Source organism: Parasteatoda tepidariorum, chromosome 12 (genome assembly GCF_982258835.1).
Source record: "Parasteatoda tepidariorum strain Cologne lab strain chromosome 12, Ptep-v5.0, whole genome shotgun sequence".
NCBI classification, from domain to species: Eukaryota; Metazoa; Arthropoda; class Arachnida; order Araneae; family Theridiidae; genus Parasteatoda; species Parasteatoda tepidariorum.
In genome coordinates, this window is record NC_141766.1 from 2,260,951 (window position 1) to 2,273,430 (window position 12,480).

General features: G+C 32.3%; 1 protein-coding gene and 1 long non-coding RNA gene across 2 annotated transcripts; one reads left to right on the plus strand and one right to left on the minus strand.

The window, feature by feature from the left end:
• Positions 1-644: 644 nt before the first annotated feature.
• LOC147800900 (uncharacterized) lies at positions 645-11,137 on the plus strand. Its single transcript, XR_015430896.1, has 2 exons — positions 645-3,285; positions 10,879-11,137. It is a non-coding gene; the product is annotated as an uncharacterized LOC147800900 (long non-coding RNA).
• On the minus strand, positions 8,351-8,773 carry LOC147800901 (uncharacterized). The gene has a single exon (XM_087156127.1). It carries the CDS (start codon positions 8,771-8,773, stop codon positions 8,351-8,353), a length of 423 nt encoding a protein of 140 aa, XP_087012253.1.
• Positions 11,138-12,480: the final 1,343 nt, after the last annotated feature.

Below are 12,480 nucleotides of genomic sequence, written 5' to 3' on the forward strand. Positions count from 1 at the left end.
AAATTCTACAACTTTTTGGAGTTTACTGGAAAAACTATTATATTGCTATCAAAAATGATATCTACCACTAAGATTATTAAATATCAAATCACTAGTATATAAGACACATTAAACTTGATTCTGTCAAGAGGTTCCTTTTGATAGATGAAGGTTGACATAGATTATTAAATCCCCACAGAGCCTTGATAGATTGTTTCTCTGTAACATTTATAAGGAACCATAGACACAGGAAAATGACAAATGTGATTAACTTTATATATCAAATGACTAGAAAATTAATAAATTTACAATATGTAAAAAAAGTTTCAGTTGAAAAAATTAAGTACTTCCTGTAAAAATATTTATGATACAAAAGGATAAATATTTATTTATTTAAATTATTCGGAAATTTTAGTTATCTTTCTTCTCAGCACAAACAATAAATTTGACATTTGTTATAGATTGCTGTTAATTTTCTGAAAGTTCTTGCAAATACAAAAAATTCCTCTTTGTTTTAAAAGCTTCGAGACCAATTGCAAATGTTTGCTCTGATTGTGTTAAGTTCAGTTTTCATTGATATAATTTTGCCCTTCTTCAGCAGTGGGAATCTGATACTTTTAAAAACTACCTAAATAAGAATTATTAACATTATAAGAATAGCATTTGTGATAGAAGTATAGCATTATGAGGGAATGACGCATCAAGGTTCAACAATATTAAATAGCTTAGAAGTTATTACTATTATTTTAACCAGTTTGTTATTTTAACTAGCATTTACTTAGTTATTTTAACTTGTTTAACCTCTTCCTTTTAGCTTTTTGTCAATATAGCAAGGTGGAGTTTTGCCCACCATTTTTCAAGCCTGTGATATCTTCCAGTTGGAGTGTTGAAACTAACAGGTCAAAAAGATTAAAACAATTTAGTTCTTATGCCAGGAATCCTGTCTATTTCTCTATGTATACAGCAGATAACAGTGACAGACTGTTTGTAATGTGTTTAGAAAGAGAATTTTAAATTAGATGTCTGTACTCATCAAGGGGATATTTCCGTATCGTGATGTCTCGCCAACTACAATCACTAAGATGCCAAATAGCAACTTGCAATTTTTTTAAAAAAAAAACTGGTAGATGTTGCCTGGGGGTGGCTACGAGTTATACCTGTCAAGTTAGCTCCTTTCTGTGATGTTTTTTTTTAGTTTCTTGCAGCATACTGCCCGGAAGTTTCCATAACTTGGCGTGTATTCTGCCACAGATCACGATAAGGAAATCTCCCCCTCATCAAATATGCAAGATAAAAATTAATATTCTACATAAACTTAGTTTCATATATTATCCTGAAGGAAAAAAATAAGACTTACACCAATTTTCTTCAAAATTATGGGACCATATAGAGGTTAAAAATGGTTCTAATTTTATATATATTTTCTTGATTGGAAAAAGCAAATTTCTTCTGGGACAGTTTTTTGCATTTTGGAGGAAGTTTGCCAATCCTAGTTCATAACACTTCTATAAATAGTACATAAGTAAAAGACCTCCACTTTAACCTCAAGAAATTTCAAGACAGTAAAATTTAATTTCCATTCATTTTGTAATATTCAAGAGCTCTAAAATTTCTAAACCAAATCTGGTTGAATACTTGAAGTAAGTCAAACATTATTATACAATTTTTTAGGCAGCCCCCAAATTAACATTGACATTTGAAATTTTAACCAACAATTTAATCAATTTTAGAGATTATACAGTTTATGTGGTTTATAGACCTACTGAATTTCAAAATAATTGACATTAGGTAAAGTAGCTGGTTTGAAACGTTTATTTTTCCCACCAACTCTGAAAAAGAAATTGCTTTCGCCAACATTTTTTTTCCCGGCACGCAAAAGCGATTGACAAGACTTAACTATTTTCTTTTACTTCAACTTAATCCCAAAAGACTTTTAAAGATAGAAAACTCAACATGACAGTTAAGAGAAACATCTACTTCATGCAATGATTATTTAATATTTAAAAAACTTATTATAAATAATAAAAGAATAAATGAATCAATTTAAAACTTATAATAATTTTACTTTTGTTTCAGTTCAACTGCATACAACAACATTTGACAATATAAAAATATATAAATTTACAAAGTATTTCTTAGATACACAAAATTAGTAACTTCTATCACATAAAAAGCCATGATAATGATTGCAAACATTTCATCACGTTGCACAACATAGATATAATGAAGAAAAAAAAATCTACATCAAATACCATAGATCAAATCCCTTACATTTAAAAACCAAAATTATTTCAATTAATGGATCGACTGGAATACAACTAAACACAACAAAGTAACTACAAACATTTACATTAGCAATTTAATTACGAGCTGGCATTTCACATTGATGCTTTCCAGTTTCCTAATTAAAATGTTTCTCCTGGTACACAAAGCAGCAAATAAGTCATAACAAGCATTAATAAAAATTGAAAAAAGAAATAGTACATTTGAAATGGCAGTATGAGAAAATGTTAACATTGGTGATGTCAAAAAACGGTTTTCGATGGCGACCATTGGAATTATAAAGAAAAGGGTGATATAAATTTAGATGAAATATTATCGTACTGATTCAGTACTGAGTGACTGAACGTTTTCTGGCATAACATCCCAAACAAGCGCAGATACTTAATATGCCGATTATCAATCCCAGAACAAGAGCTAAGGCATCACCCGCATCAAAATTTGATGCTGACACTCCAGGTGCAAACACTGTGACACAGCAGCATATTAAGAGCAAATATTTTACAGAAAGCATTGCTTAAAAAAACGGTTTGTAGGCAGTAAGAAATTACCAAGGCTTATTGAAGTATGATAGCAAAATACTACCAACACTGTAAAAAGAAATTTATCGAATGCAAGAAAACAAGAATAATAACTAATTCTTCAATCCAATCACGATCATGTGAGAAATTGTGTTGCCATTTTCTATTTACTTAATAATAAATTATTTAAAGGAACTATCTTGATGTTTGGTCAATCGCACTGTCTTGAATGCCAGCCGATTTATAACCCTAAACTTTGGCGATCAGTTGAAATGGGTGATTGCCAAACGAATTCTATCGCCAAGAGCTTGGAAGGTGGGTTGACACGATCAAAGTACTTTGATCAAAGTAAGCGCGCGCATTCACCAGTAGGGAAATATTTTTGGGGAAATGTGACGATTTAGAAGAAGTTGTTTTTGTTTACAGGGAATATGTTTATTTTGAATGTTTCTTTCAAGAAATTTGGACGTACTAATAGGATTTGAAAACTTCTCTATATTATCGGGTAAGTGAGAATTTCTTCATTTATAATCAACTCTATGTGCTTTTAAAATGAATATTACGTTTTCTATTTTAAATACTACTAATTATATCACATACTAATATACGTTATACTCATGTATATATGATATCTTTGTGTAGTTAATAGATTATTAGAAGTATTTCTGAACTGAATAATCAGAAATAAACACAAAATATGTATTCCATGCCTAATAGTTCATTTATTCCCGATCTGTTTGTGCATTAATAATTTTTATTAAAGTTTATAAAATATTTAGTTGAACATTTTTTCAGCTCTATCATTTTATAGTTTAATTGATTGCTTAACTTTTATTACTGTGTAGATATTAATACTGATTATTTTCTGTCAAAATTTTATATAAGTAATTGTTGTTTTTGGTTACTTTCTGTCTATATTTAATTAAAGAAAAAATTGCTTATAGAGAAAATTTTGTGTCATGACAAGTGTGGAATTTAAAAAACATGGAGATCCATATGTCTCATTTAGGAATTAGATTAGTTGTTAATTCTATATTGAAATTCAGTTATTTAAATTTTTGTGCATCTCTAACTTAATATTAAGATCTTTTTACATTGGTTTGATCTTTATACACATTTGCTTGAGAGTTTTAAAATGTCTGTTTGTTTGACTTTATCTTTTTTGCCAAATGTCTTATGCTTTATTTGACCACATACACTTTTGGTACATTGAGTTTTTATAAGCATTAAAGCAAATTACCAATTAAAGTTTGAAGAATAAATTTAATTTAAACATAATTAATTACAAATAAATACAGAAAGTTAAAAATCAAATTAGGATTATTGTACAGCCATGCATCACCGACCGTGCCACGAGCTAAAATGTGAATATCGTCGGTTGCTTGTAGAAAAACTGGTTTTACGTGACTCCTGCAAGTTGAAGTAAAAGTTCTTTTCTTTTGCATCACCAAGTAAAGGTGAGATTACAGGGCCATGGCACCGCCGCAGTACTCCCCCTCCAGCAAATACTACAAGTATTTGGGATTAAATCGAACTCTCCGGCCAGATCGTGTCGTTGTCTGCGGAGGTTCAGTAAATTGTGTGGTCGTTGGAGCTATCGCAGCATGAGGTAATTTTGATATCACAGTTCGCTCAATGTCTTTGAGGAGGAAAGCCGGTTTTAGACGGTCAACACTGATCACTGAAGCTTTTCCAGAAATGTCCAGACAAAAAGTTTTTCTGAACGACTGAGTACTCTATATAGTCCATCATAAGGAGCTTGAAGGGTTTTTTTTACACTGTCACGTCTCACAAACACATGAGAGCATGATTCAAGTGTTGGGCGGATGAAAACTTTTACGTTTGCATGTGATGAAGTTGGAATTGGTTTCAGTTCTGACATGCAGGTTCGAAGTTTTTGAAGGAACTCGTGTGGATCAACATTTGAAGTTGACGGATCGAAGAACTCCGCTGGTAGTCGTAGGGGGGTTCCATAGACGAGTTCAGCACTGGTGCATCCTAGGTCCTCTTTTACGGCAGATCTTAGTCCGAGAAGTACAATGGGAAGGGATTCAGTCCATTTTATATTGGGGTGGCATTTGAGACCTTGTTTTAGAGCTCTGTGAAAGCATTCGACGAGACCATTGCTAGAAGGATGGTACGGTGTTGTACGCACTCTAGCTGCTCCGATCATTCGAGACAGTTGAAGAAAAAGGCTACTCTCGAATTGACGGTCTTGGTCTGTTGTGATTACAGAAGGAATGCCGAACCTAGAAAACCAGTTGTTCACGAGTGCTCGGCCTACCGTTTCGGCAGTAATCTCTGGGATGGGGATAGCTTCAGGCCACCTTGAGAATCTGTCAATGCACGTCAAGAGATACTAGTATCCATCAGAAGGAGGGAGCGGTCCGACAAGGTCGATGTGTATATGATCGAACCGTCGAGATGGTAACTCGAATGGTTGCAGAGGAGACCGTGTATGTCGGATCACTTTGTTTTTCTGACAGCTGACACAGGAGCGAGACCATTCTACAACATCTTTGGCTATGGATGGCCATACGAAGCGAGAAAGAACAATCTTCTTCGAAGCACGGATTCCAGGATGTGTCAAATTGTGAAGAGACATAAAAATACTTTTTCGAAAGTCTTTTGGCACATATGGACGAACTCTGTCATTGCTGGTGTCACAATATAAGGGGTATGGGCCGTCCAATTTCATAGTTTGCAACTTCAAAGTCATTGTAGAGTTTTCGCATTCAGTGAGTAGTTTCTTTAGTTCCTCATCAGTTCTTTGGGCATCAGTGATTTTAAGAAAATCAATTGGTGGAAGCTTTATTGAGTTTAATCGTGAGATTGTGTCGGGTACTACATTATCACTTCCAGAAACATGGCGAATTTCCGTACTGAATTGGGCTATAAAATCTAATTGTCGAAGCTGGCGCGGTGAGCATGACTCTGGATTTTTTTTAAAGGAATAAATTAAGGGACGATGGTCGGTAAATATTATGAAATTTTGCGATTCAAGATTATGGCGAAAGTGTTTAATAGCTGCATACATGGCAAGTAATTCGCGATCATAGGTACTGTATTTTTTTTCAGTTAATGAAAGTTTACGGGAAAAGAAACCGAGGGGCTTTGGTCCACTAGGAGTATCAGTATTTAAAACAGCGCCAATAGAGGTATCGGATGCATCTACCATTAACGAAAGTTGCTGATTTGGTGTTTGATAACTAAGAATAGCAAAATTAGCTAATTCTTGTTTGCATTTTTCAAATGCCGGAATTGCTGCGCCTGTCCACTGGATCAAGCTTTTGTCGTTTTTCTTCGAATCTCTCAAATATTCAGTTAGAGGAGCTTGTGTGGCTGCGGCATTTTTTAAAAAACGGCGATAAAAATTTATCATAGCTAGAAAACGTTTAAGTTGGGCAACTGTCTCAGGTTTGGGGAAATCAACTATGGCTTGTACTTTTTCAGGTAAAGGTTGAACACCATCTGAAGAAATCAGACAACCGAGAAATTTAACGGATGATTTTCCCAACACGCACTTTGATGGGTTAAGTTTAAGGCCGTACTGAGAAAAACGGGTAAATATTTCTTGAAGATGTTGGATGTGTTCGTCTTCATTAGCTGAAGCTATGAACACGTCGTCAAAGTATGGTATGCAAGAGTCTAAGCCTGTTAAAACTTGGTGCATAAACCTTTGGAAAGTTTGACCAGAGTTTTTTTTAAACCGAAAGGCATGTAAACGTATTCGAATAGTCCGAATGGAGTGGTGACTGCTGTTTTGGGAATATCCAGAGGATTCACCGGAATTTGATGATACGCTCTAGTGAGATCGACAGTTGAAAAAATCTTCTTACCGTAAAATAATTGAGTGCAGTCCTGAATATGTGGAACTGGGTATCTGTCAGGAACTGTTATGGAATTAAGTTTTCGGTAATCTCCGCAGGGACGCCAATTACCATTCGACTTCCTAACTACGTGTAGTGGGCTAGCCCAAGGGCTTTTTGATGGTCTTATAATCCCTTGAGTTAAAAGAAAATCAAATTCTTCCCTGGTCGCTTTCATAATTTCGGGCGATAAACGCCTTGACTTTGAAAATACAGGCGGTCCTGTAGTTTCTAAAAAATGGTAAACGGTCGAAGGAGTAGGCGTAGGATTTGCATGAGATGGGTATGTCAATTCCGAAAAGCGGGACAATACCCTATCAAATTTTAAGTCTCCTAAGTGAATAGTTAAACTACTTGGAAAATCAATATTAGCAATCTTTCCACGTGATGTTAGCTTAGTTAGATTATCGATTAATCGGCTATTTTTTACATCAACTAATAAATCGAAATGTCTCAGAAAATCGAGACCAATAATTGGCTGTTTAGCATCAGCAACAACAAAACGCCAAGTGAATGGCCTACGAAGGTTAAAATCAAAAGTTAAAATTTTTGTTCCTTATGTTAAAATTTTAGTACCGTTTGCTGCGAATAATACTAAATCATCAGAAACTTTAGTATCAGATGCATAACGCTTTGGCAAGACAGACAAATCAGCGCCAGTATCAATAAGCAAATTAAGGTTACTTTTTTGATCGGCCAATAAAATACGATTAATGTGGCGATCGGTATGGCCTTCGTGCGATCGCCTGTTTAGTTTTCCGAGTAGTTGCATGGAGAATTACATTTTTTAGCGCGATTACCAAAATTTGTATGATAAAAACAATATCCGTTTTCAGGTTCTTCATATTTTCTGCGAGCTCTAGAATTGCTGCGATGTTGAGAATTCTTTCTTTCTCTGTTCGGGTTTCGAGACTGTCTCACATAAGAAGTGAGTTCGCTTACTTGTTTAGTGAGCTGAGCGACTTGCAATTCGAGTGCAGACGTTTTATCAGCGGCGACAGTGTTTACGTGTTGATGCGAGGTGAGATCATTGATTTTGTCAGCAACTGAAGCTAGCTGGTCTAATTCATCATTGAGGGCTGCCAAAATAGTTTGTACGTTGTTAGGGATGTTAAATTTGAATTGAAAACATTACAGAAATGTATTGTGGTCTAGATTATACTATATTTATTTAACAGATAGGAGAAAAGATGCCGTCACCGGCATAGCAAAAAATGTAAACAAACTAACTTGCAACAACCGTTGCCAACAACAGTATTGCTAGATAAAAACCAATGTTGCCATCACAAAGAAATGTGATTCTAAAAATAAGATTGTTAAAAGGCATGTATTTCAACACTCCTCCTTGCCTGTAACACTGTACTATACACTACATTTTAAAATATTCAGAGTATGAAGAAAAACAGGATAAATTAGTCCTTAAGTCTAATAAGTCACAGCATAATTAAAGTTGATCAAAGTTCTCTTTGGTACTTGTTTTGTAAAGAGGTCTGCCACATTTTCCTTCGTCGGGATATATTGGAAAGCGATCTGCCCACTGCTCACCAAGTCTCGAAGAAAAAAATACTTGATGTCGATGTGTTTGCACCTATCAGATGTTATCTGGTTTTTAGCCAGAAACATTGCTCCTTGGTTGTCCACAAATACATGTGGACATGAGAAATGTGATTCTAAAAATAACATTGTTAAAAGGCATGTATTTCAACAAGGGAGTCTACCAAGCCACAAAGATTTTAAGAGAGGAGTGCCCACATTATCACCTGCGAGTGCTCTCATTCGTGTTAATAATTGGGAAGGTCGCTGATCACCTAATTCCAGCCCTTGAAGAAGGGTCTGAATTTTTGATTCCTCACTCTCGGAATGCAGCTCAATTAATCGTTTTTTGATAGTTTCGTATTTCTCAGTGTTAGGAGGTTTTAAAACAATATCGCTAATCGAACTTAAAACATCTGAGTCGACAGCTGCAAGTACGTAATTAAACTTTGTATCATCGGTGGAAATTTTAGCCAAAGTGAATTGTGCTTCTAGACGGACAAACCACAAGGCGGGATTTGATTTCCAAAACGGAGGTGGTTTGACTGCCACGTGAGCAATTTGATTTTCGTCTAGAGTTTCGTTAGGCATTGCGGAATGTTTAAACAAATTAAAAGAAAATTCTCAAATAAGTCGTGAATTTAGTTAACAAATTTGATTATGGATTATTATTAAAAATAATGTAAATATTGATGCACGCGAACACTGCTATAACAAAAATGCCATGTTTAATGATAAGTAAAAATAACTATTAAATTAGACGGTAATAAGAAATTTAAAAAAAGCCACACAAGAAAATAAAAGTTACCGCGTGATACTCCTAGTGGAAACCAATTTAAAAAATAGACTTACTGAAATTGTTGAAACGCCATATCCTAAGTTGATGTAGAACGCGTGTTCGAAAAAAGGGTCACCAATTTGGTAAATTGAGTTTTTATAAGCATTAAAGCAAATTACCAATTAAAGTTTGAAGAATAAATTTAATTTAAACATAATTAATTACAAATAAATACAGAAAGTTAAAAATGAAATTAGGATTATTGTACAGCCATGCATCACCGACCGTGCCACGAGCTAAAATGTGAATATCGTCGGTTGCTTGTAGAAAAACTGGTTTTACGTGACTCTTGCAAGTTGAAGTAAAAGTTCTTTTCTTTTGCATCACCAAGTAAAGGTGAGATTACAGGGCCAGGGCACCGCCGCACACTCTAACTTACTTGACACTAAAATTGTTTCATACAGAGAATATCTTATTTCCATGTATAATAATTTAAAGTTATTTTCATGAGTTATCTTGATGAACTATAGAAAGTTTTGTTGTTGAATAAAAATGTTTAATATTTCTTTAGTCAACTTCATTTTGGACTGTTCGTGATGCTTTATGCTATGCTACAGTTATTAAATTGAAATCCTATGGACTTGCTTTTATTTCTATTAACTTATGTAATAGAATAGTAAATTATTTTTTTTGTTCAAAGTACATTATTTGTTCTAAGAAAGAGCAAAAAATTTTTCTCTTTCTGGAAACATACAATATGCAAAATCTTAAATAATTTGATTAAAATGTGCTAGTTTTACGAACATAGATACAATACTTAATATATAATATACAGTGTGTTCTCTAAACACCGCTTTTGATATGTATTTTTATAATCCTTATCAAAAAGGAAAACAAAAAGTGTGTATGTTACAATTAGTATAAAAGTATGGGGAAAATATATGCACTATTGAAATCTGACTATTTACAGTTAAAAAATGTAGATGTAATTAACATCAAAACAGGTTTAATTGGGTGTTGAAACTTGAAGATGTGTTTTTTATACAGTCAAATGTGTCTTGTTGTATATTTCTTTTTTCTTCCAGAAAAGGGATTTGTCATTTTTCTGTGTTTATTTTTTCCTTCCTTAAATACTAATTCGCTAATACTAATTTTTTGATAAGGTATTTGAAAAGACATATTAAGAGCAATCCTCATGAAATACCACATATATAGCCTATGTCTCATTGTGCTCATCAAATTCAAGCTTTGTCAAAGTAAATTGAAACTTTTAATCTATGCATTTTATAAATATTGTTTAATTATTAATGAAGAGTTGATACTAATTTTGTTACTTGATTGTTCGAAATATACAAATACTTCATTCTCCTCAAAAATATACAAATTGGAAGTAACAGTCAGCACAATTCAAGTGCTCATTAATCGGCAGTTTATTTTTGAGTAATAGGAAGTTATTTCTTTTCAAATTTAGTAAAGTAGTAACTTTGTGTATTTTGAGTATAGTTTAAATTTATTTATTATTTTTTCTAAATGAATATTCAATAAAGACAGTTTAATTTTATGTGGTGTAGACCATTTTGAAACACTACTATTACTTTTAAACAATTTTACTGAAATATATTAAAAAATTCAGAATTTTTTTGTTTGAAGTTGTGTTAGAATTTTGTGAAAATTTTAAGGGGGAGTAGTCGAAATTGTATTCGGAAAAAATTTGATATTATTAGTTGATTGTATTAGGAGAAGTTGATGGCGTAGCAAATGTTAATCACTAATTCCGTAGAAGACACAAAAAAATCGAATGATAATAATGTAATGTACCAGTATAAAAAAATTAAATCAATTGTAAGGAAAAGATTTATGAACCTTTTATTTATTTGTTTTTTTTTTTTTTTAATAATGTATTTTTTATCTCTTACAGGTTGACAGAATTTATTCTTCATCTCCTCTTCTGCATTTAAAATAGCCTGTATTATATCACAGCCAGAAATAATTACAAGCTTTCATTTTCTAAAAACCATAAACAGAAGTAGAAAGAGCAGTAGTGAAAGTGTTCAGAGAAAAATGTTTTGACCTTAAGGAGCTTTCATAATCATTTATAACTTTTTATCTTAATTTACTTAATTACCTTAATTAATCTTAATCTTATCAGGACTTTTATAATCTTAATTATGTATTACCATATATGGCAACGTTACTTTCAAAAAGTAACGAGTAAAAGTACAAGTATTTTTAAAAAAAGTAACGAGTAAAAAGTACAAGTAAAAGTACAAGTACTAAACCAAAAAAGTAACGATTTAAAAGTACATTTCTGGGAAATCGAAAATTCAAAGTAACCTAAAATTTTATTGAATAATATTCTTATGTTCTTTAATGTTTTTGCAAAATTGTTGTTATTCATTTAATTATTTTTAATTTTGAAAGTTATGGACATTAATTTATTTTTAAATTCGGAAGAATATTACAATATAATTTTATAATATAATCGTATAATATAATTTAAAATCAAATATAATTTTAATATCAAACTTTTTATGGAATTGCACGAAAAAGAAATTTTATCTATAGTTTTAAATTTTTAGTTTATTATTCTTATTTATTTAAATTACCATTGATTTAAAATTGTTTTACTCTAAAGAAACGCGTTTTAAAAGCACAAATATAAACAAAGCAAACGCGGGGTTTCAGAGAGCTTTGTGATCTTTGAGCTAGTAAAAAATAATTGAATGTGCAGTATAAGTTGAAACAGAACAGTCTAAAGTTTTATTTGTAACAATGGCTAATGCTGAAGTCGTGCGAGAAAATCATTTTCCGAACATTTCTGCCCAACGGAATAATTAAAATTTGTAAACGAATTTTAGTATCAGCGGCTAAACTAATACCTTCGAGCTTTCAAGAGTTAAAATAGTAATTATAATAGTTTTCAATAGCACAAACAGTTCTGAAGTTCTTAGAGATCTGACTGGGCGTTGTTTGACAAGGTCGGGCATAAACATAATTTTAGTAAAAAATGTACTAGGTAAAAATGTATTTAGTAAAAAATGTATTAAGACAAAATTGTATTATTAGTGAGTTCAAAAGGAAAATTGAAAAACGTAATAACAAAATCCAAAAATTTTTATTTAAAATGTATTAAATATATGCATAAAACTCAAAAATGAATGAAAATAACTTGTAGCAATAAAGGAAATGAAGGAAATAAAAATAAAAATATGACCACCGAAGCCGACGTCTTCAGGGGGTACCGGCCCCGGTAGCCATAAAACAAAACCTTTTCTATTGAGGGGGAGGCAATTGTCTAAAGTAACACCCTCAGTACCCCGAAGGTTTTGTATAGAAGTCCAGGAAAAAACATGAAATACAAAGAACCAATTAATTTAGAAAAGAAACTCAAACAAATTCATCAGAAAATAAAATTATTGACAATCCAAAACAATTCACCATAAATACTAAAAATTAATTATTTAAAATTAAATAATGAACTTATATTTGGAAAAGATCTATTAACATCAATTGTCATCCA